At 43.5% G+C, this 26,547-nt stretch overlaps 1 protein-coding gene across 2 annotated transcripts in view; it reads right to left on the bottom strand.

Moving 5' to 3' along the window:
- Positions 1-26,547, bottom strand: part of PRKCE (protein kinase C epsilon) — a 1,050,532-nt gene that overhangs the window by 523,888 nt on the left and 500,097 nt on the right. For both annotated transcript variants that reach the window (XM_069234014.1, XM_069234015.1), the window contains one exon: positions 10,213-10,372. In XM_069234014.1, coding sequence (XP_069090115.1) covers positions 10,213-10,372 — 160 coding nt within the window. The remainder of the gene's footprint in view (positions 1-10,212; positions 10,373-26,547) is intronic.

The raw sequence follows: 26,547 nt of genomic DNA, 5'->3' as shown, positions 1-26,547 counted from the left end.
CTCCCCTCCCCTCTACCTGACCCCCCCACCCTCCGCTTTCCCGCCGCCACCTCCTGCTCGGCCCGCCCCCCCTGCTCCCATTCGTCGCCCCCCTCCCACCCCCTTGCCCCAGCTGACCCCTCCTCCCCCCCTCCTCCCTCTTATGGTGGCCGCTGCGCGGGTGCGCCGCTGGCGCGCCAAAGGCAAGCCCATCTGCGCCCGTCCGCGCCTGGACCGCGCCCAGCACCACAATCCCTGGCCCCCAGCACTCCCAAACCCCACAGCACCGCTACGACCCTAACACCCTCCACGCCCTTAACCCGGGGCGCTCCAGCACCTGCTTCCAAGCCAACCCTAAACGCACCCATGGACCCTTCGCATGCCTCACCTGCAAACTCACCTTCCACCGCGAAACCACCCCGCCCGCCAACCCACGTGCCAACAACCACCTCAATTGCATCCTGATCAACGCACGCTCCGTCCACAAGCATGCCATTGAACTAAGGGACCTCCTGGACTCCACCGCACCGGACGTCGCCTTCATCACTGAGACCTGGATGAACGCCTCTTCAGCCCCCGATATCGCCATAGCCATCCCCGACTGCTACAAGATCTCCAGGAGAGACCGCACCAACCAAGTCGGTGGAGGAATCGCCATCATCTTCAAGGACTCCATCAACGTCACCACCTCCACCGAAGACACCCCCCTCGCCGCCGAACACCTGCACTTCCAGATCCACACCGACCCCAGGACCACCCTCAGAGGAACTCTCATCTACAGACCCCCTGGACCACGCGCCCTCTTCAGCGACTCTATCATTGACTTCATCTCCCCGCACACCCTTGCATCACCGGACTACATCCTCCTCGGTGACCTCAACTTCCACCTGGAACAGAACAACGACCCCAACACCACCGCCCTCGCTCGCCAACCTCGGTCTCAAGCAACTGGTGAACACCCCCACCCACATCGCCGGACACACGCTCGACCCCATCTTCTCCGCCAGCAACCACGTATCCTTCAGCCACTCCTCCGTAATACACTGGACCGACCACAGATGTGTCCACTTCACCTTACGACGCAAGACTCTCCACCTCCGCACACAACCCTTCCCACGCAGACATTGGAACAAAATCCCCACGGAACAGCTTCTCTCCACTCTCAGCGACAACCAACCCACCTTCTCCACCGACCCCAACGACGCAGCCCTCAGCCTCACGCATTGGATCACCAACTGCGCGGACAACCTCGCACCCCTCAGACGCCTCCCAAGACAGACCAACACCAGGAAACCTCTTTGGTTCACAGACACCCTCAAGGAATCTAAAAAAAAACTGCCGCACCCTCGAGAAAGCCTGGCACAAGGACCACACTGCAGAAAACATGTCTGCCCTCAAAAACGCCACCCGCGAACACCACCAACTGATCCGCGCCACCAAGAGAACTTCCTTCACAGACAGACTGGACAAGAACACTCACAACAGCAAAGAACTCTTCAACATTTTCAAAGAGCTCTCCAATCCTAACGCCAACGCCATCATGCCCTCACAAGACCTCTGCAACTCCCTCGCCACCTTCTTCCATCGTAAGATCACCGACCTACACGACAGCTTCGGACACCAGACCCAGCCAACCACCACAGAACCTACAACCTCAGCCATCACCCTCAACGCCTGGACTCACATCAGCACGGAAGAGACCAAAGCGACCATGAACTCCATCCACTCCGGTGCCCCCTCGGTCCCCTGCCCACACTTCATCTTCAACAAAGCTGACGACATCATCGCCCGGCATGTCCAGACCATTATCAACAGCTCGTTTGCTTCTGCCACCTTCCCCGAGAGCTGGAAACACGCAGAAGCCAACGCCCTACTGAAGAAACCTACGTCTGACCCCAGCGACCTGAAGAACTTCCGCCCCATCTCGCTCCTCCCCTTCCCTGCCAAAGTCATAGAGAAGACCGTCAACAAGCAACTTACCAACTTCCTTGAAGACAACAAACTACTCGACCCCTCTCAGTCCGGATTCCGAGCCAATCACAGCACAGAAACCGCCCTCATCTCAGTCACAGACGACATCAGAACTCTGATGGACAACAGAGAAACAGTCGCCCTCATCCTCCTCGACCTCTCAGCTGCCTTCGACACCGTCTGCCACCGAACCCTAATATCCCGCCTCCGCTCCACCGGTATCCAAGGACAGGCCCTGGACTGGATCACCTCTTTCCTCTCCAACCGCTCCCAAAGAGTCTACCTCCCACCGTTCCGCTCAGACCCCACCAAGATCATCTGCGGCGTCCCACAAGGCACCTCGCTCAGCCCGACTCTCATCAATGTCTACATGAACCCCCTCGCCGACATCGTACACAAACACATCATCAACATCACCTCCTACGCCGACGACACTCAGCTGATACTTTCCCTCACCAAGGACCCCACCAGCGCCAAGACCAACCTGCAAGATGGAATGAAAGACGTCGCAGAATGGATGAAACTCAGCCGTCTGAAACTGAACTCAGACAAAACGGAAGTCCTCATCCTCGGAAACACCCCGTCCGCCTGGGACGACTCCTGGTGGCCCACGGCCTTTTGCACCGCACCAACCCCCTCAGACCACGCATGCAACCTCGGATTCATCCTGGACCCACTTCTCACCATGACCAAACAAGTCAACGCCGTATCATCTTCCTGCTTCCTCACCCTCTGCATGCTCCGAAAGATCTTCCGTTGGATCCCCGCCAACACCAGAAAGACTGTGACCCACGCCCTCGTCACGAGCCGCCTGGACTACGGTAACACCCTATACGCAGGAACCACCGCTAAACTCCAGCAACGTCTGCAGCGAATACAAAACGCCTCCGCCCGCCTTGTCCTCGACATTCCCCGCAACAGTCACATCTCCGCCCACCTGAGACACCTGCACTGGCTTTCCATCAACAAAAGGATCACCTTCTGGCTCCTCACCCACGCACACAAAGCCCTCCACAACAAGGGACCCGAATACCTCAACCGCCGCCTCAGTTTCTACACGCCCTCCCGTCAACTTCGCTCCGCCAACCTCGCATTTGCCGCCGTCCCTCGCATCCGCCGCACCACAGCAGGTGGGAAATCCTTCTCCTACCTGGCAGCCAAGACATGGAATTCCCTCCCCACCAACCTCAGGACCACCTCCCATTCCGGAGGCAACTCAAGACCTGGCTCTTCGAGCAGCAGTAACCCCCTCCCCCTAGCGCCTTGAGACCCTCACGGGTGAGTAGCGCACTTTATAAATGTTTTTGGATTTTGATATGGCACCAAAAGAGAGAAGTGGATTTTTTTACTGGAAAAACCTGGACATTTCTAGAGCATTCTGCTTCTTGCACAACTAGATACCTTTTAAAAACTCCTTCCCATGAACTAGACCAAGCTTTCTATTAACAACATTCATACTGAACACACACAAGCAAAACCTCCAATCAAGAGCTGCATTACCCCTAACTATCCTGCCTTTCAGAAGTAACCGGACAGATGGCAACCCGTTCTCATCAAAGACATATGGAACATATTGCCTAAGAAAATAAGGACAATCAACAACTATCATGAAAGCAGAAAAGGAATACAAACGTGGCTGTCCTCAAAATAAGGCACAAGCTTTCGAATTAATGACACTGCGGAAAGTGATCAAATGAAACTGCACGAGCCACTGTGCACAAAGCTCAGCCTGGTTGCGCCAACACGGACTAGAAAATACTGCTAGTCTGGACCTTAATATCTAGGGGGACTTTTGCTAAGAACTCCACTGGATGAGCCAAAACTATAAGATAATTTCAGTTGTATTCACACAATCATGCACAGCTGAATCTATGGTTCTATTCGTGGTACATACAAATACCATAGTCAGCGTCTGCCATACTACTGCAATCCTCCTGTATGGGCAGCTTTATATATCCTTACGCTACTCCACTACATTTATTCATATGTGCCATTGACCTAACTCTACCTTTCGAGACATCGCATGCACTCCACCGAATTTCCCCATAGTTATAACTGCAAACAATACGCTTTTAATAGTACACTCAAAGGGCACTCAGGAAACTCAATGAAAAGAGGATTGTTACAGCGACTTTGCAGAAAATGCATATATACATTATACACTAGAAGATACTTACTCAACAATCGGAAAGCGCTTTAGTTCTCGCAAGGTGTGTGCCCTACCATATAAGTAATCATACAATGTATACCATATAATAAAAATGTTTCCTCTGCTGTTCAGTACTGAGTGCACATCCTTCCCTTCATGCACACAGATCCTACAATGTATACCATATAATAAAAATGTGTCCTCTTCTGTTCAGTACTGAGTGCACATCCTTCCCTTCATGCACACAGATGGCACTCCCTCTAACAAACAAGCATACAGACAAGGAAAAATTAGCAAGTACAGATCACCCACCATGAAAAATTAACCACACACCAGACAGTAAGTGGATGTATCAAAGCACAAATGACCAGTGTGAAAACAATGAAATATAACCCAACCCCTGGTTCTTCGTCATGCTTGTGAATAAATGGATTTGTGTTGTAAAATGGAAATCTCCCCCAATGTAAGGGTCAAAACAGTGAGCCCTACAACTTACATACCTGGTTGATGTAATAGCATGCTGTGAGATATGTGAAAAGCACAAAAATTTCTTATGAACAAAAAACACAGTTCCATTCCCCCTTTCACAATCTCATGAAAAGTCAATGCAAAAGACAGGGAAGATGTGCGATGGAGTACGAACAGGTTTGAAATTAAAATATAACTGAGACCAAAGTTCCAAAACGCTAATATGACGTTCGCTATTTACATAAAGAAAAAAATCAGCACAATTCTAATTTCCCTGATCCATCAAGGTTAACATTGAAAACTTTGCTTTGACATTGAATGTTTGTGCACCTTCATGCTAAAGACACAGTAGCTGTCACCTAGCACCGGGAGACCTGCATGAGGTCACTATGCCCCCAGGAAGTCCACAACACCTGCATAGGCAGGAGCTTCACTGCCAATGAGGTGGAAGCTGGCGTTTCCCTGGGAATTTGGGAAGACCCTAGTAGGACAGCATTGGGAGTTGACAGCAGCCCTTGACATCTTATAAAGCCAGCCTTTTTCCAGACCAAGCAGGTGAGCATAGTACGCAAGTCCTACCCCCTCATTAATGCCTGGCAGAGGAATCAGTGGCAATCTCTAGCTGCAGCAAATGAATTATCTGCCAGTAAGAAACCAGGATCACTCAGTCCTATTGGGTTTTGTCCATGCTAGGTGGCTAAATAGTACCATTCTCTATTCACCTCAAATGGAGCACCCTCTTAAACTCCTGACTGTACCCGTGTTTTGAAGTCAAGAGGCGGACAGGTTTTGTTGGTGGTAGCTCCATTTCAGGGAGCAGGTAACGGCAGAGTCAAGCTTTAGACTGACAGGCATCTATAACCATTATTTATTATTACAATACAAAATGCATCAAAGCAATAGACTTGTTTTGCAAGCTGTCCAAACCATTTAAATAATTATTAAAAAGTAAACTTAATACAGGACTATTAAAAAAGATTGAAATGATACGGTGGCACTGGGTTAGAGTGACATAGCGAGACTGTTAGAAGTTGCTGAAGTGATGGCAGAGTACAACTTAAGCAATACTGACGCCCAGCTCCAAGAAGAGTCTCTTCCCTCACTTGCTAATGTGATATATTGAAGAAACCAGCAGTTTCAGCGGACGTGCGAAGCCAGTCGGTACCTTATTAAGCTGTGGGCACCTGGGGACAGATACCTCCTGTGAGGAGTGTCAGACTGCTCATTAGGAAGCTTAACATTCAGGCCACATTGTCTTTTAACATCTGGGCCAATATCCACCTCATCAGAAGCAGTGAAACTTGCAGAGCAACATTTGCAGAAAGCAGCTCTGCTGCTCGAGAAGAAGCGTTGAAACTTGCACACTCTTTGTGTACACTTAGAAGTAATTTGAGGGCATGATTTAGAGTTTGGCAGACAGGTTATTCCATCACAAATGTTATTACATGTAATATAGGATACAGTGCCATTGTAATAAGGTAGGCAGCATATCTGTCACAATTGTGACGAGTAACTTATCGACCAAGCGTTAAAACAGGCTCTTTGAAAGGAAGTGTTCGGAAAAAACACAAGGGATGTATTGTCAAAGGACAGAAAAAGGTGAAGACGGATTGAGAGAACGGTGATGTATATTTCTTTTGTCTTTCAACAAAAAGCAACCCTTTCACGAACAAGCATTGGCAAAGCCAATAGGTCTGGCTTTAATATGTTAAAGCACTCAAACACATGCATGCCACATGTTCTTTGCATGTGTTAGCACATTACAGCCTAGCTTACGCTTACTAAGCCTTGATGTATATATTTTACACATTAAACATAGTGAGCTGGATGAAAAAAAATGTTGGTGACGTAATGGTGACAAGCTCTTGCACTAATTCAGTCCATCCCACCAATGAGGTAGATGGTGCTCCCATGCAGTCCCAGTGGACTGGTAACTCTCCAGGATGGAGCAGGTCATGCAGTGGGAGGTGCCACTAACATCTTCATCACAAACACCCCCTGGTGCTCACAGTGCAGCACATATTGAGCTGTATGAGGGTTGAGAAGTTCACATGGCTTCAGGCTCATTGATTTGACTTCACTTGATTGAGCCACGTATTAGAGCGCAAATAGCTACTTCCCAGGAAGTGTTCCACTGCTAAATAAACGGGGAGCGATAGAGCTTTCTGAGTACTCCTAGAATTACAGCTCACAAAAGAGGAATAAAGGACAATACATTACAGCCTGTATGTGTGCAGAAAGGCGCTGTTCTGTTTCGTAAACTAAAGTAAGTTTGGTTGTAATCTAATGTCTAGTGGTAGAGTATTCCAAACTTTTGTAGTCGCCACTGCAACCTAGCAGCCCCTCTGCCTTACTTTATTGAAACTTGGCTGTATGATAAGTGTGAAATGCTTGTATCTAACTTCTCTGTCTGGATGCAGTTACAGATAGTTTTTAAAGGAAGTATTTTATAGGTTTACAGCCAAGGTAGTTCATCTTTGTGGGTTGACATTTGCGTGTCTCTTCTCAGGTGGGATTTTTCTCATTACATAGAGCAGTCGAAAACATGTAGTACATATTGTTTCAATATGTCACCATGCTAAGATCTTTGTCAATAGTAATCCGTAAGTTTCTGACATGGGGACAGGGGTTTGCAGTGCCCCTACCTTTTCTGGCCATCATTTGACTCACCATGCTGCATCAGGACCATACACAATCACCTCCATTGTGCCTCCTTTGAGGGTGGGTGAGTTGTAATACATCCATCTGACTACGTCATAAAGGCAATTTTTGAGGTTCAAGGCCACCTTCCCGGGATCTTCATCTAGCCTGATTATTAGCTGGGTGTCATCAACATAGGTCAAAAGAGACATCAAAAGATTCAGTTGATGTTGCCATAGGGGTTACTTAACTTGAGGGGGAAGAGGCTAAGGACCAATCACTGTGGAACCCCAGTAGTAATGTCCTTGGGAAACGAGCAGTAGCGTGCAAGTCTCACCACTTAGGACTGATCCTGGAGGAATGAGGCAAACCATTTGAGAACTGTCCGGCCATACAGGCTTGTTTTAATTGCCTGAGCAGGGTGGAGTGTGAGACAGCATCGAATGCTGCTGATAGATCAGGGACACACTCCACTCTTATCTCTGATTTGATTTATCTTATCTATCACCTTGATTAGACTGTTTCCATACACAAACCTTTTCCAAACTCAAATTGTTAAGTTCCATGAACTCTCTCAATTGCCTGTGCACCGGCGTTTCAGTAAGTCTGGTGTATGTTGGTAAATTGGTAAGTAGGTTGCTAACACTCTGAGGTCTAGTGAAGGTTTTTTTTTTTTTAATATAGGTGAAACCATGGCCGATTTCCAGGATTGCAGTACGCAGCCTGGCAGCATAGAGGAATTTCAAAGGTTAGTTAGCAGAGAACATCTATCACCTTTTTGAGGTGATGGACTGGAGCAAGATTAGTTCCAGTGGAAGAGGTGATGGGCACAAAGAACTTGTGCATTTCTTCTTATGTTACTGCTATAAAGGGAGACCATAGCACCTCGGGTTCAATGTCAACCACTCAAGGAGCAGCCTGAAGCTACACACCAAACAAAATATTCCGGCATTGGCAGCAGATATTGGAAAGCTGTTTCACAAATCCAAAATAAAATAAGGAAAAGTATGCCATCCATGGGTCAAAGAAACCATACTGAAAAGTCAACTTTCCCCCACAAAAGCAACACAAGTCACCAAAACAAAATTCTTATTTGACACAGCATCTCAATAAGCAGGTAAACACATTACAGGAAGTGGAAGGTCTTATTTGTAACTGAAAGTATTTTTTGTATTTTTTATAAAAACAAACATTTTTGGCAAATGACACTTCACAAATACTATAGTGTGTTTAGATACTTATTTACATCATACTTTAAGTAAGCGCTTGAGTGCCATGTAGAATGTGTTGCTTCTAGTCAGAGAAGCTGCCCTTCCAAAATGGCTTTTCCATTCAGCAAATAATCTTTTCTTCCATCCTGCTGCTGCTCCTGATAAAAGTGCCCTTCGATGGTAGTATTCGCTAGCAGGCAGAACAATATACCCAATCATGTGAGTGTGCAACTGAAATACTCTCTGGCCTGGTCTGAGATATGAATGACAATGCATTAAAACTAGGATTGAATGGGGCAGGCCCAACCCCTCTCTCTCTCTCTCTCTGTTGATTTTCCAATGTAAAAATTGGGACATGGCTTTTCACTCAGTTTCCTTCAATCCTCCTTCAGGGTTCAACTCCCAGTCGGGTGGCTTCTACTTAGGGGCGCGCTCCCGTCCCACAATTTCCCTACCCACTGTTATGCATCGATCATAAGTTATTCCCATATCTTATACAGTGTTCTATTACTTCCCTGCAAGTCTGTGCTATAATTTACACTTACATGCATATAAGGTGATAATAATGATACATGCTCAGATACGCAGTATAATGCACACTGATTTTCCATATTAAATCCCTCTAGTGACATTCAATTTCAATACGCATTTTAATAAAACAATGGCATTTAAATGCGTTGACAATTGTAAGGCTGTAGCTTTACCATAAAACATTAGACAAAAATAGCAAGGATCCCTCTAGTCAGTCTTTTTAAAATCATTGAGCTTTTAGAAGAAAATACCAAATTCTGCTTTTTTGTGTAAGAGAATGCTGAATAAAGCAGACACAATAGCAGTCGTATATGGCAAAGAAGAAGTCTCTTACAATGTACCAAAACTGTTCTGCACAATGTGCCTAGCACTTCATCATTAAGAACCCTGGTAAGCTGTGTGTAATCAAAAATAAAGGTAAAGCAAAGACATCTATGTTTGAGTCATGAATAACCATTGGTTGTTTAGAATAAAGTCAAAAACACAAAATACAGTCAACAAAGTTGCAAAATTGAACTCACATTGTGTATAGTCAGAGGCAATTGTTCTCAAAAGGAGGATAAACCTACTTCACCATTAGGTTCTCTATGTAGCACTGGAAGCATCCCGGAGAGGTCCTATTGTTAAATAGAGTCTTTATTTCATAAGGTTTGTAGTATGAAACATATGTAATTTTGTGTAAGTTTATTTGGGAATCCTTAGTAAATTAAAATTATGTGTAGTGATGGGCAACTACTCTGTTTTCATTTTTATTTGTGACATCCCCATAACCCATCTTCAAGGTTAAAAAAAACAAAGAGGTCTGCTTTTCAGACCCTGCGTTTCATAAGAGTTGACATGTTTCGGCATCTTGTGCAATGAAACGCTTTCATCAGGACAGTAATCAGATTGTCTTTTGTGGACCAGTGTCACAACTTCCCCACATGGCCAAAGGGCTGTGCTGTTGGTAGGAAATTTAAAAGCAACAGCTCTCACTTATATTGCTGGGTTTGCCCAGAATGTAAACAAAGGAGGAAATAACCAAGTATCATATAAATCCTCAGGTCATGGGCAAACAGGAATGTTATATCATGCCCACGCGCTTTAATCTTTGCAATGCAGTCAAGATATAAAGCATGCTAATATGAATGTAAAGGACAATAATTCAACATCCACGTATTTCATATAGACAACAATACATTTTAATACTATGGCAAAGCAGGACCTGTCTCTAAAAAATAGATGTTATTTTACATTGTGTCAAAACAGAAGTGTTCATAATACCATATGAAATCTCTGCAGTGTGAACAATAAGTTGGTTGTCTAAGGTAGGTGGCCATGAACTTGTGCCCGTTAACCTGATGGACTCGGCGACGCACTGCGCCCTGCCGCTTCCTGGGCCGCATTCGCTCCCTGAACACCCGTTCTTCATTTTCTTTGGGTGCTGGAAAAACAAAAAGACATACATCAGATTAGTGATAAAAGGGCTTAAGTAATAGGAAGTTGTGCAAACCAAAAAAACAATGTACTAGAAACATGAAGATCTACAAACAAAAATGACTGTTAATTGTTCTACTTTCAGTACTATTTCGACTTTGGAAAATCATTAATAAAACAGGTTGTATTTGGAGCAACCTAGGTTTGGAAAAACAGGTTCACAGGATTACACCAGCAAAGATAACACATGCTCTGGTAATATTCTAGTGCAAAACAATATGTGCCACACAGGTTTCCTCGGAGAGGGTGGTGGCAAACCGAAAATATGACCTACTTTCCTGGGAAGCAAGGTGACAAAATCACAAAATTTCAACCGAAACGTTGACGCAGAACCCAACTCACTACTAATACAATTGTGAGCTGTGGATCGCTATTTTAGGGACATTTCTTTTGATATTATTTTTGAGTGGGTTACATATACATGGACATATGGTGATGGAACATCGTTTGGACTAAACTAAGTCTCAATATCTATGTATTTTGAAGCTTTTATTTTATTTACCCCTTGAAGTAAACCCTTGATATCTTTATACTTGTGAAAATTATAAGTATTCAATTTATACACCTGCTGTCTTGTTTTGTTGTTTGATTCTTCCACCATTGAATATTTGTTTAATTAATTTTTGATGTTACGTTTGAACGTCCTAAAATCATCAAGAAGCTACTGAAAAATATGCTCTTTCACATAAGTTCCTTGATGGCACTTTCACTTGTTTCATAAACCCTCAAAATAGACCAAAACGTTTTTCCCGTGTTTACAACATGCAGATATTTTGCAGTAATTGTAACAAAACACATATTTAATTTAAAATAGATGTATTGCAGGGTATGTAGTGTTTTACCATTTGGCAGTGTGCCCAATGGACCTTTGGTAGATGGTACTAAGCATACAGGTGTGCTGCATATTATACTCTCACTCACACCCTCTTTCACATGACCTCTCTCGCTTCTCATTACCGCTCACACTTTCAGGACTATTAATAGATGAAAAAGTATGAAAGTGTTATAGTCAAATGTTTTTAATACACAAATTTGTGGACACATTCAAGGATCACTCACCTACACCGTATAGAATATTATTACATTGCAGTGGTGGTTAACACTTCTAATAACATAGTACCTTGCAGAACTTTTAAAATTTTGAATTACACCAGACTTATTTGTAGCTTTGCGTTCTAAAACACCCAAAAGCTGATTCTTTCAGCATGTCTGGCACTACTTTGTTGTGTTCTTTTCCTGACTACATGAAAGTGATCCTGATGTTGTATGGATATTTATATCTGCCAAATGTCCACGTCAAGTGACATAATTTAAGTCAGTCCTAATTTCTTAACTAAGTTCGCATTGTATACTGGGACTTCAAATGCTGCTGTTAGCATTGTAACTGTGGACTCAAAATCCCACCAATAAAGTGCAGCTGGGTAAAATGCCAAGATTAGATGAAGGCATCACATATAACAATGGTAAACCTTGCAGCTTTGAAATGTGTCTGTTCTGCTACTTTGGTATGTACCAGGTCGCGTGTCATGCTTTCACCACTGTCCCATGCACATGGTGAAACTGCACATTTCAGAAGTCCCTGTCGCTACACCTTGCAATGAATGTTTAAAGCCTGGGGTGTTTGGCAGTTTATCTGCTATCAGTACCTACTTGCGAACAATGTATCAATGGTCTTGTCCCATTCAGTAGCTATAGGAACCTGTGATAGTATATAGTGGCTAAGATTCTTATGAGCCAGCTCTTTCACTAATCTGTACATGATTAAACACTGCCAAAAGTTCAAATGTGATTTCAATATTCTCAGGTTCTCTACGGTGTATAAAACAATTAATTCAGGTCTGAAAGCATGACATGCTTCTAAACCATGCACTTTCAAACCAAGCACACAAAACTGGAAGAAACAAAAGGAAAAAGAAACAATGTTTCAATGATATCCCTAAACAACAGAATGCAACCAGGCTAATTTTAGATCAGTCTATCAGCTGCCTTGCATAACAAAGTCACATTGTGTTGGTCCTTTCAGAAAGGAAGAAACAAATACACATTCTCGCTCACTTTTCTATCTTTGAATGGCATTTTAGTTCTGCATTTATCCGTTTACACTTATGAGACCTATTTCCCTTTTAGTGTGACTTTATCCGTTGTAACAGAGTTAAATCTAAAAGAGAAAAAGCCTCATGTACATAATGAGTTCTGGTTCTAATTCAAGATGACACCCATTTCTGCGTGAATATGAGTGTAGTACCCAACACGCTTGTCTTTCACATCTAGTTAAAGTTTTCATGCTCTCGGTGATTCCACAGGTATTTTCCTATTGGGACACTGTGAAAGTGCACTGGTACTGAATTTACATCATGGTCTAGGGTTTGCATGGTTACCATTTCTAAGAAAGATATTAACCTACGTCTATTAAAGCCTCAAGAAGTATTTGTCTCTCAGAAAAATTATAGCCAGCCAGGAGTACAGATTCTCCGGCTGAGGACTAAGGAGAGCATGAGCTGCCTCTATGAGTAGAAAGCAATACTACTCACAGGTCCTTTCATGAACATAAATGCTAACCACCACAGTGTAAAGAAAAAAGATCCTGTATTTTGCCCCTTGCAAAGATGGAGATCAGGTAAGTACATTAGAGCCCCAGATCTGAGGAGAGGAAGCATCTTACCCATGTGTTAAAAAAAGTTTTTTTGAATGTATAGGGTGCCTGTATGCTTAGACTAGAGACTGTTACTCACCCGAGAGGGAGAATGGTCATGTAAAGATTAATTTTAACAGAACACTATCCTGAGTTGTCTGTTTAAAAGACTCAACTGTATGACAGTCCACATAAGCCATATGACATTAATGGCATCACTAAAAACAGTCTTATCTGTGTAAGAGAAACATAAACAACTTTTATTTGAAGGGAACATTTCCTAAGAATGAGGTTTACACTGAAATTGAGATACAGATGTAACAACGATAAGAATGAAGCATTTCTTCTCAAGAGTCTGAGACTGAGGGAAAATGGCTGGCAAATTAGACTGGTCAGAGAGCTTAAAGCTCCACATAAAAAACAGAGAATACTGTAGTGAAGTGATCATTCAAGAGATTTAACTGTGTAAAAGGCCATTTAAGCTCTGTGATACCGACACCATCATCAAACACTGCTACTCTTACCTGTGTGAGGAAAAGTCAAAAACTGAGTTTAACAGAGCAGACTGATATTGAAACACATCTTTCCAAAAGTGTCCGACTGTGGGAGGGAGAATTGACTGAGACTAGACAAGAACTTTAAAGTTTCATGTGGAACTGAATACTGTTCTAGTTGCTGGTATAACTAGATCTACATTTTTCCAATCAAATAGGCTTCACATACTGCGTCAATAGAAATCTAGAATCCGAAAGCTCCAGAGGTTGTTTCAGTGTGCCTATGATACTGGCTACCCCTGTATGAGGCTGTCACTTCTACGTAGAGGAAGGGTGGTCTCTAAGGCATCTAGCAGGTTAATGAAGATCTCCCTAATGAGACTGGATATCAGATTTCATTTGAAAGCCATATTAAGTTTAGTTGGTTTCTAAGGTCTATGCTTAATGTTTTCTACAGGTTTGCTTCTAAACTTCAGTTTGTTCATCCTCCATGAGACTTTCAAGTGAATCTGGTAAGAATAATCAGTTTCACTTTGTTCTTGTTCTGAGGTTGTGACTGGGTGTGTGGTGCAAAGCTTGATTTTGTAGGCATTTTGATCCAAATCCCTCAAGTGTTCTAAAAGATATGCAGAGTCTCTTGAATTTGATACTGTGGGCCATTGTGAGCCAGGTCATTTCACTTAGAATGGGGCTGATGTCATCAGATCTCTTAAGACTGAGCAACAGTCTGGCTGCTTGGTTTTGAATTCCCAGGTGCCTGAGTGTATCCTTTAAGTGTGCTCCTATGTAGACTATGCTGCGGTAGCTCAGTTGTGATAGAATCACATCTGATGTCTAAGTTGGAGAAGATAGGTCATCTTCTGAGCATCATAAGCTGATGACTGCTGATTTTGAAAATTGTTGAACTCTGATGTGTAACGAAGAGCACTTTGTCTTTTTTTAAAATATATTTTTATTGGTATTTAAAGTTATTGCAGTAGTAACGGATAATGGGGAATGTTTCCTTAATACAGCACAAACAGACAGGTCCTTTACAGAGCTATCCTTAAGTACAATCAAGCATTGTCCGTGTTCTATCTAGGACGAGTATTCCTGTCATCGTACTTGGTCTCAGTGATAATGATGAAAAGTACTTTGTCTAGCAGATCCCAAGGTTTCTTATTGAGTGAGATGGAGAAGCAGCATGTCCCTACTACTTTGGCTAATTGAAAGGTAGCCTGCTTGTAATTTTATTGCTTATCATGAGAGTCCTAATTTCTGTTCCATTCTTGGGAAAGGCAACTTTCCTTCATTAAACTACAGATGAGTTTTAGGGACTTTGGTTTGAGGGGCTGTCTAACCTGAAATGGATTTGAATGTCATCTGCATATCTTTGGAACTGAAGTTGAAAGAGGGAAATGATTTGCATCAGGAGTCTCAACAGATGTTACACAGTAGTGAAAAAAGGGAAATTTGTAGGATCTCCATTGCAAGTGTGTTTTCACGTCAAGGTGAATGAACCTACATTGATTTGTTTGCTACTGTCTGATGGAAGGGAGCTGCACTACTGAAGTGATGTTCTATCTATACCAACCAATTTTCCAGTTGGCTAAGTAAGATCTTGTGATCTACTGTCTTGTGGAGAAGTGGTCTTCACCATTATATGCTGATGCAGCTTCCAAAACATTAAAAACATGTTTTTCACATATGTGTTGGTACTGGATTCAGTGGTTTTTAAAAAAAAGATTCCCGACAGATGATTTTTGTCTTTATTTAAGAACTTTTTGTTTGAGTTAACCAGTACCAAGATTTTCCTCCCAGTTTTGAAGCCTGATTGTTTACCATGTAAGAGGTTGTTGGATTTGATGTAATCTTGTAGGTTACTTGTGATCTCACTTTCAAGTATTTTCCTTATTAACGGGAGGTTCTGTGGTTCAATAGTGCTATTAGGTCAGCAGTTTGTTTCTTTAGTAGTGTGGTTATTGTGGCTTACTTTGAATTCAATGGGCAATATCCCATATTGGAGGGAGGCATTTAAGGTTCACTGATCTAATGGCAAAGAATAACCATATGTTTTTTAATAGTAGCTCCTGACCTCAGTTCCACTGGGAGTTTGAGGCTTATTGTTCTCATGGTTTTGAGTACTCATTCAATACTCTTGGTTGAGAAGCAAGATAAGATTCATTGAAAACTTTCTGTTTCGTTTAGGGATAATGGATGGGAAAGGTTCCCCTGGATGTTTGACTGAATCTTTACAATTTTATTCTCAAAGAAGTTTAGTAAGCCTTAACAGCTTTTGTTAGATTCAGTAGGGGACTTTTTCAATACTTCTGGATCAGATGTTTACCTGAATATTTTAAACAGTTCTTTTAGTTGATTTGAAGCTCCAGTGATTCACATTGTCTTCATTTTCGAGACAGTCTTGTGATAGTTAGTGACCATGAGCAGTGACAGCTAAGTAAAAAAAAAAACATTTTCATCCCTTAAAAAGAATCATATGGTCCAAACAGCATACTAGGGAATAGAGAGGGGCCAGCGGGGACTTTGTGCGACCTAATTTATTTAGGGGAGTATCTCATAGGCAGTGTGATTGACTGGCTGCAAGCATAAATGTGTCCTCTATGTGCAAATGTGCCTACAGTGGGGGAACTTAGGGCATTGTGTGCATATTATTGCAGATACAAAAGCAGCTGTGTGTAGTAGAAGAGATCATGAAGTGGTGAGGCATGACATATACCAAAGAACAGATGTCTTCAGCAGCAGTCCCTCCCACCATACTGCCTTTCATTACATAATAACGATGAGTGTGCACTGACAGACGTTGTACTGATACAGAAGACAATCACTAGGGGGGGGATAGAAGGATACATAAAGTGTCTCAGTGCAGCCTATGTTCACTAAATGTATTCCATCGCCTGAAGTGTTTCGGAAGTGCTGTCATGTGTGTGCACTGCACCACAGCTACCGTCAATAAACACCAGTTAACATCAACAACACCACAAGTTACTGCAACAATTCTCGTAGCATGACACAGGATCAGAGTCCTCTTGAACAATGGAGAAGAGATTGTCTCAACTTAATCAACAGTCTTAGCCTTCACCATGTTATGTTGCTATGAGTATTTGTAAAGCATACCAGTGGTGTAGCAAAGGCCCCTGCAGCCCCCATGGTGCGGGAGACCCTTGAGCTCCAGTGGGTCCCCCCAGCACAGTACCTGGGCCTGAGAGCTCCCAAGTAAGTCCAAAGGGGGGCCCTCCATGTACTTTGCAGAGGGGCCTCCCACGTTTTGTTACGCCACTGAAGCACTTTATCTCCTGCAAGAGTATCCTGGTGCTGAGCAGGTGTGCGTGCCTGGCCCTGCCTACGGTAGGTTGGTAAATCCAAAAACCAGGTCGGGCAGAATTCAAGAAGCGAGAAGGAGGCTCTGATGTGGAGTTGGAGGTCGTTCCATGCTTTAGAAGAGAATGCCTGTCCTCCTGATGTGGTTTTGTGTATGTGTGGAATATGTGTGAGCAGGAGTCCTGTGCAGCGGAGGTGTCTGGGTGGTTGGTGGAAGGAGATGCAACTGTTCAGGTAGGGGGGCCTGTGGCATACATCTTTGGTGTCTTCACCCAGGATAAGGACACGTTTATGATGTTACCAGTATTGCGTGCCGGAAGACTGCAATCTGGGAAGATAGAGAAGTGACTTAGACCTATGTGGGCAACTGATATTTGTATGCTAGGATGAGCAAAAACACTTAAGATCGAAAACCACCAATCATGAAATAGCAATATACTGGCTGCTGTATGTACATTTCCCACATAAAATGTTGTGATATTACCACAGCCAGGTCTGTGGACAGCCCTAAGTCATGTGTGTAGTACTAGTAGTAGAAGCAACAGTAGTGACAGGCGAACACTGTTTTCAATGTGCTACACAAATCCACAGGACTGATAACTTTTCCTGTAAATCTTTTGAGAACTTGGATACATAATTATATAATAAGAGCACGAGCAATGTTAAGATGTAAATGTTTTGGGTAAGAATGTGGTAGTGGTAACGCATGATTAGATAGAGGTGATCACATTTATAGCTTTATAGTTCTTTGTTGTTTTATGGTCCTGCAAATGTTAAGACTGTAAGAAAGAAAGGAAAGAGGAAAAAGAGAAAAAGGAAATGGAATATCAATTTGAAATGCAAACAGAGGTCTAGTGAAATAGGTCACGCTAATAATTATTTTGTGAATGAATTTGGAGCTCGGCTGCTCAGTATACATTTAATACATATTTCGAAGAGGCAATAATGGTTTTATGAAGCAGACTTATAAATAAACATAAGTAAAAACGGAGCACACAAATTTAACATATTTAGGGGGTCATTACAACCCTGGCGGCCGGCGGTAAGTTGGCGGTAACACCGCCAACAGGCTGGCGGTGTTCCGCCAGCAATTATGACCGTGGCCGAATTGCCACGGCCATACCGCCGGCCCCTCCATTATACTGCCAGGATTCCGCCTGGCGGTCATAATCCCCAGGGCAGCGGTGCACCGCTGCCCTGGGGATTATGAGTCCCCGACCGCCAGCCTGTCTGTGGCGGTACACACTGCCATTGAAAGGCTGGCGGTAAGGGGAGTTGGGGTGCCCCTGGGGGCCCCTGCACTGCGCATGCACTTGGCATGGGCAGTGCAGGGGCCCCCAGGCATAGCCCTGTCACGCATTTCACTGCCCGAATTTCGGGCAGTGAAATGCGCGACGGGTGCTACTGCACCCGCTGCACATCAGCATTGCCGCCGGCTCTATTACGAGCGGGCTGCAATGTTGATGTGACATTTCCGCTGGGCCAGCGGACGGTAACACTGTTACCGTCTGCTGGCCCAGCGGAAATGTCATAATAGGGAAACAGGAATACCGCCGGCAATGGCGGTATTCTGTCTCCCGCGGCCTCTGCGGTCTTTTTTAAAGACCGCCGAGGTCGTAATGACCCCCTTACTGTTTGTATAAGCATTAAGTTGACCTAAAATGAAGAACAGAATACAGTTGCTGTCGAGATCGATACTCTATCCACAGACATGGCAGCAGTAGACCACTTTGAAGTATGTTAAGAGAGTACCCTGGGTGTGCACAATTAAATAAACTGTCCAGTCTTGTTTGTTAAAGACAGGATTCATTGAGGATGTTAATTCGGAAAGGTAGGGAGGAAGTTGGTGTGGGCAGGACTTTGGATACTACACAGTCATGTGCCTCCGTAGAAATTATTTTTAAGGGGGGGGGGGTCATCATTTTAACGTCATCGGCCGTACTAGTGCAGGCAGGTAACACTACAGTGGCCGTAGTGTTACACTGCACTATGAGCCTGCACACCAGGCTGTACCTAAATCCAGGGAGGTGGGTCCCTCCCCCGCTCTGCCCAGCGGACGCCCATTTACATAGATCGGGGAGCAGCACTTTACAAAATGCCAGAGACCCAAAATGTCCCTGGCAACTGATATATCATACCTGTCACAATTTATAGCATAAGTAATTAAATAAAAAAATATTAACCATATGCTGATGGAGCACCACGTCCGACACACCCAAGATTTTGAATAACAGAACTGCCGAAAGCTAATATTACAAATGTATGAGTTTTGGTTAAAGATTAGGTAAAGATTGCACTTTTGTCACCTGTTTCTACTTCTTCCTGGGTACATGTTAACATAGCAGCCGGCTACGAATTCTAATGAAGAGCATGCATTCAATTGAATATTAAAGAAAACACACTGCTCAGTCAGGCTTCTTAGCTGCCCACCAAACATTCAGAGGTGATGGCTCATAATATAAGGCATCTTTCCTTGCTTTTGATTTCTAATATGACATGACTAAGTTGCTGCATTATACATTTTTTAAAAAGATTGAAAAATAAAATGTTAACATAACGATTGCCCTATACTTAGAACTAAACATGAAGCATAGTACATAGAAGTAGTCATCTCACACAGTTCCCACAGTACCACTTACAACCAATTTCAGTAAAAGTGACTTAGAAACCCATGTGCTAACATTAAAAAAAAATCCAAACTAACAAAAATGGAAATGGGGCTGACATAGTCTTTGCTGGTTTGCTTACAATCAACCTTATATTTTGTAACATCACTGATCTACAGCTACAAAGCCCCCTTCCCCTTTCCTGGTCAGTTCATTTTTACTTACTTTCAATCTACTCACCCCCCCCCCCCCTTTCACATTCTGCCCCGAGAACAAGGTGCAAGGCCTTAAACTGAATCTTAAAGACTGGTCCACTGTACTGGAGGCACCCAGACCTGTCTTTTCTGAATAAATTATTCTCTCCTCTTGTAGGTTCAATAAGTGGATTTCGAATTCATGGGACATAGTCCTACCGACAAAACTGCATACTAACACCCATCGTGGAAGGAAATCTCCATGGTTTAACTCCCATTTAGGAATGTAACCGTCTTGAGAGAAGGTGGAGGAAATTTTATGATAGGACCAGGAAACTTGAATACAGGATAGCCATAAAAAATTACCATGCAGAAATAAAAGCCACTCAAGCTTCCTATTACTCAGAAAAAAATTAAAGATCATCCAATTCTCCGAAAGAGATCTTCTAGGTCCTTAGAGAGACTCAGCAATAATTTGGCATGCTTATTTCAGAAGAAGGTAATGGATATATATTCTTTCTTCCCTGACAGGCCAAATCTAGATGTTCTTTAATCTAGACAGGTCCCATTACATCAACAGGATGCAACTCTTTCATTTTTTTCCCAACTTTACAGTTGGGGCCCTTACTGACCTTTTGCAGGTAGTAAAATGTGGCTCTCCTCTAGACCCTGCACCACAATAAGGGCCAGATGTACGAAAGGATTTTACCCATTCTGTATCTATGGGAAAAAGCTTTCGTACATATGGCCCTAAATTTTTTATCGGGGTCAGAAAGTATTGCTCCTGTCCTAATTGATTTGTTAAATCTATCTCTTAAAAGTGGACAGGTCCCTTCCCAGTGGAAGCATGCAGTAGTCAATCCATTTAAAAAAAAAAAAAAAAAAGTCTTGGGCCCTATTTGTCCAACCAATTACAGGCCGATCTCTCTGCTACCTGGAGCCTCTAAGCCTCTGAAAAAGCATGTTACTAGACATCGTTCTGCCTTCCTGGATCCTACGAGGTCTTCCACCCTACCCAAATGGGGTTCAGATCACAGCACAGATCTGCTTTGCTGGCAGTGACTGAAAAACTGAGATTCTGTTTGGATCAAGGAGCATCAGCTGCCATCATTCTTTTAGATCTAAGTGCAGCCTTCGATACTGTGGACCATGCTATTCTCATTCAGAGAATTTCAAATGTTGGTGTCAATGGCACTAAAGTGGCTCACCTCCTTTTTGGAGGATCATACCTTTCAGGTACTAGGTCGGTCCTGTTTCTCTGAAAGTCTTCACTTGAGCTGTGGATCACCTCAGGGGTCTTCCTCAAGCCCCACACTTTGTAATCTTTATATGTAACCTCTGGCAGAGATAGTGTGGTCCTATGGGCTGTCATTAGTTTCTTCGGCCGATGACACTCAGTTGGTCATGTCAATCTTCCCTGACCTAAGCTCAGGTCACCTTCAACTGACTCATTGTCTTCAAGAGGTGGCCAGGTGGATGGCCAATTGCAGACTAAAACTTAATGAAGACAAAACTGAGGTTATGTTATTAGGCAATAACTTTGGTAACCGGACTCCTACGCTCTTACCAGACTGTCTGAGGAACATTCTAACCCCTAAAAGCTCTATAAAAAGCCTTGGGATATGGCTGGATTACAGCCTTATTATGGACCAGCAAGTAAAGAAGCTGGCCGCACATCTGCTTCGGAGTCCTAAAACAGTTTTCAACCTTCTTCCTTTTGTAGCCAGAACACTGATTGTCAACGCCCTTGTATTCTCACGCCTCGATTATGGCAATGTCCTACAACTTGGCTCATCTCAGTAAATGGTAAATAGATTGCAGGTGGTACAGAATGCTGCTGCCCGATTGCTCATGAACATTCCGAGACACCAGTCCACCAAAAAAGCTTTGGCAGTACTACACTGGCTTCCAGTGGAGCAACGTGCGCAATATAAGGCCCTCTGCATTACACAGGGCATTTCACAGTAGGGACCCCTTTGTGGAGATCTTTAGTTTCTCTCTACATCCCCTACAGACCTCTTAGAATTCTACAGCCTACATGCTGAACGTTTCTAAATTCTACAGGTCCCAGTGGGGAGGCCATTCTATGGCCTACCCGGCATCCAAATTATGGAACTCTGTTCCTTTAGTGTTACGACAACTTGACAATGAACTGTCCTTCCACAAGGCTTTGAAAACCTGGTTGTTTAGGTTTTAGTCCTTCGGTGTAGCTGGGGACCTGCTATGCCTGTTTAGTGCTGGGAGGCCTTTTGGTAGCTATGCACTATATAAGATTTCATTAATTTAATTGAATGTTATTACATGTAACATGCACCACAAGTGGAAAGGCAATATTTAATTCAATTTACTAAAAGTGGCCATCGTTCCACTTCATGTTTACTTGGCACAGTCTTTATTTTAAACATTTCTTAGTTTTTTAAAATAAACATACTATCACAAATCAAAGATAAAACAGCACAAATATGATTTAGAATTTTGAAAAAGAGAGTGGAGTCACTCATTTTGTGGACAACAATCTACCACCATCCTCTCGGAGCCTCCAAGCAACCCCATGTGAAGGTAACATGTCTATCATCAGATAGCCAGGTGAGTCTACTGTACTGAGTGGCCATTTGGGTGTGTGCTCTCAGTTTGATGATTCCTCAAAGTCCCAGACCGTATCCAGTCATCCGTAATGTAGCATTTAATTGTTAATTGTAAAGAAGCCCCTCCACTTTAGGGATGAATTCTGTCTGAGTCCCTGAAGAGTTTCACAGGTAAGATTCCCCAAGTGTGGATGGGATTCATAGATTCTAGCTAACCTGTCACAACTCTCAGAGTTGTACATAATAGTGCCCAAATTAAGAAATCTCCTATACAGTCACCCACCCAGGGGACGAAAGCCGATTTTAATTCCAAAGTAATTCTGCACTTGGCAAGAAGCGCCACTAGATCCATGACCAGACACACCTGCCTCACACTCTTTTAGCAAAGCAGAATCCCCAAGATGTACTACCCCAGTTGGAGCAAATTCTGACTTATAGTAAAGGTGAACGCCCTGTCAGCAGCCTGTTTCCAGAAAAACGGCTAACTCGAGTAGGATCATGTGGAAGAGGTCTGACTGCTCAGCATGGCATCTCGGACCCAAGTGTGATGGGGATCAATATACCTTGCAAAGACTAACAGGTGTCACACAGGTGAAATACATGTAATTATATTGTACAGGCTTGAACCATGTGCAATAGGATAACTCCACAGGGTAAGCCTCCGCCTTACTCCATCCATCATGCCCGAGATTCATATCAACGCTAAGTGGTCTACACTACTTGTATAGGCCACTTAGCCCAAACAACATCAACAACTGTGTTTGATATAAGAATTACATCACATTTCTGCAATCGCCCATGCAATAGGTTTTGTACAACACAATGGGCAGTCAGCTCTAGCATGCCCCTGTTCCACATCAGGTGTGCCCCTCTTGTTATCTGTCCATAAGTCAAAAACTGACCAGCTAGGACACCCAGATCTCTGATTTTGGTAGTGGTAGGCAAAGCCCTCATGCTACAGAGGTCATTAACTCTCTTTACTCCAGCACAGATCTACCAGGACAAGTTTTCTGCTCTCACAATGCTGGCAAGATGTAGCAAGTGTCCTGCTGGAGCGTATGCGGATCCCACCTTAATCCTCCACAGACACCTCCTTTCAGGAATATTAGGCTGCAGGCACAAATTTAACATTTCCTGAGCTAGTCACATAAGGAATTGTACAACAAAGTAGTAAAGCATCATGTCTTGGGCATTGTAGTCATCATCACTAAGTGAGAGATAGAGCTTAACAAGGCCACTTATCTCATACATCACCCACTCCAGATGAAGTGGCTTAAAAGCCTAATTCCTTAAAGAATGATGGTTCGGTAACGACTTGTATAGTCTGAAAGTTGTACAGGAGCCATGGAAGGATTAGCAAGTAGGTAACCAGAGAGGAGCCTCTTCTAGAATAATACAGACTTACTTATGCTCCCACTGTTTTTGTTATATCCCAGTGAACAAGTGGTTTATCTGTATAACAATTCCTTATTCCCATGCGTTTGAAAGAGAAAGAAGACCGTTCGGGGGGGGGGGAGATTATGCTCTGTTTGAACTCACATATCTGCCATTGGGAAAAGAGTCATGACTTGCACCATCTGCTCCAGAGTGCAACGCAAGACCACTCAGGCTCTTCATTTCCGGTCATCCTCAAAGTCTCTAATGTAGCATTTACCATTAGTACACTGAAACAGTTGGTACTTAAAGCACTTCAATGTCCAAACATAGCCACGGCAAGGAGCAGAAAGGAACATGTGTTGCAGGAGACTATTGGTCATATCATATTGCCTTCTCTTCTTAAGTCGCCATGATGTAAGATATTCAGCGTGTTGCTTACCAAGGTTGCAAGTGTATCATGGCATCATTCAGAACTTATGGAATACCACGTGGCTTCTGCATGCTGACCACTGACTGCTCCATGCAAACATGCGATTTGAAATAATATCCCAGGGGCTAGATGAAGGCTTGATCTAAAGGATAACTGAGGAAAGTGTTGTGGTTAAAGTAAAAGACAAGGAAGCATAAAGCTACTGAGAATGTCATTGGTTTCGGACAATGAGATGCTTAATTATTTGAGAATCAAGGGGTTCAAGCATCAAAGAGTACAAGAAGAAGATTGGGCCAAGTTCAGGATCAAGCTGCTGGTTATGTAAAGAACTGCATTGTACAAAATCCGGGTTATGCCGAGGCTTTTGTATAATTTCCATTCTATACAAGTGCACAAGAGAGTAAACCTATTCAGCAATCTAAAAATGTTCCATAAACTTTGTTGGAGCACAGGAAGGAGAGTGGTGCTCACTATGCTTACTGCAACAGCCATAGGATATGGGCGGCTTAGGTCACCATGATATGTAAATAAATTACTCAAGAACTGAATTATAGGGTCAGACATGCCCAAAAAGCTTTACTGTATACCACAGCGCCTCAATGCACTATGAAAGAGCTATTGGTAGCAGAACTGACAAACATACTAAAGGAAAATTGTTAAAACTGACTAGACGGGGCGTGAGTCTAAGTTTTTGAGAAAGGACACCCCAATACCCGAGACTGGTTTTATGTGTCCATGTTCATACTGCAGCAAATGAAGACACAAGACTTTCCACAAACTAAGGGAAGAATGTGGGATCCTCGAGCCAATCTCTGCAACATTAAGTCTGGATAAAACAGTAGATGAGGACCATGATCAACAAAACCCAAAGATGTAATTAACTATAAGAATATAGGAGGCAGTATAGGGGAGAAGAGAGAGCTCTGTGATATATGGAATGTCATCATATGCAAACGTTTTGAGGATGGACAACTTTAGGGAAACAGTTGGGGAGAACTGTCAGACTGATAAATATCTGCAATTGGGTAGTTCCTCAGATCTTCGGTGCAAAAATTAGAGAACTATGTTAATATGTATTGCTGAGATGTCCGGTACACCTCTCCTATGCATCCCAAACCAAAGAAAAATATACTGCAGAGCTGGCAGGATTTATAACTATTTATAACTATTTTCACTTTGCAGTCCAGCTATAGTAGGTTTGCAATGAAAAGAGCCTTCCAAGATGGTGGTGTCTCCCTAAGGAAGAAATCTGAGCAAGCCCCAGGATTCGGCTTGGCCCTTGCTTAATATTTGCTCACATAGAACTCTGATGTTACTTGTCAAAGCTTCTGCGATTTAGCTTCATCTAAGCACAGGTATGAATCACCATTAAATGGATAATAACTTGAAATTAATTCCCATGGAGACAAAGAGAAGCAGATAAGAACGTTAAGGTTGTGTGTATGAAATGTACTAAAGACATCCAGGATAATTAAAATAAGGCCCACAGACTGCCCCAGGCAGCTCATTGTGAATGTGGATGATGGCAGGCCTACAGAAGGCATCATGTCTCATTGCAACCCAAACTATAAGTCCTTCTACGTTTTCGATTTGAGCACGAACGCTTGCCATTGATAATTCAAGGTCTCTATCCCACCCGCCCTAGACAGAGAAAACAAGGTGTGGAAGACAGCACCAGCCAGTACATGTATATAGAGAGGTTTTTGTGTCGATCCTTTTTTGGGGGCACTCTCTTGTAAGGAACGCAGGGTCGTCACCTACACAAGGTGGCGTGCTTTATCGTAGGGACCACTGCTCACTCCACATTTTTTTCTGATTGTTGGGGGTTTGTGCCAAAATATATAGAGCTCTTAGTACGGGCTGGAGCAAATGTGTGTGCCTAACATCATGCCTTCTCATAAGCTAGAGTCTTGGTTTGCGGCAACAAGGGTTTGATATTGTAATAGGCCCCATGTAATTAAAATTAAAATTGCCTTACTATGTTTTAATCTTGTTTTGCTTTGACAACATCTAAAACAAAAGGGCGAGATCCGATGCTTAGTGTCTGCTTTGTCTACATGTTTCATACCACTTTTAGCTTAATTGGGGGGCCATATTACACAAAGTGCCCCAGGAGAAGCAACGGGCATATGTGTCCTCTTTGTGCGCCACAGGGCACTTTGGTATTACAGAATGGGGTGCTAATGCTTGTGAAGCCCCTTCTGCAATACTTACAGTGCTGGCGCACATATAGTACCAGCGGTATTTCAAGAGGGCATTCCCTTACTTGCAAGGGAGCATGGCCCCATGCTAATGAGGGAATCTCTTTGTCTCCGAGCCCACACCGTATTATGGATGCAGGCGCAAAGGCAAAGAAGCTGTCAGGAGGTGCACTGAAAGTGCACCACCTGAGCAGAACCCTCTTGAGGGATGAAAGGAAGTCCTTCCAGACCCTCCCTGACACCCCCTTGCCGGCGGGTGCAGTCAAACACTGAAGCCGCCTGCAC

This window comes from Pleurodeles waltl, chromosome 5, assembly GCF_031143425.1.
Source record: "Pleurodeles waltl isolate 20211129_DDA chromosome 5, aPleWal1.hap1.20221129, whole genome shotgun sequence".
In the NCBI taxonomy this organism is placed as follows: Eukaryota; Metazoa; Chordata; class Amphibia; order Caudata; family Salamandridae; genus Pleurodeles; species Pleurodeles waltl.
The sequence above is the reverse complement of the archived record's forward strand: the minus strand, read 5'-3'. Positions and strand labels throughout refer to the sequence as shown.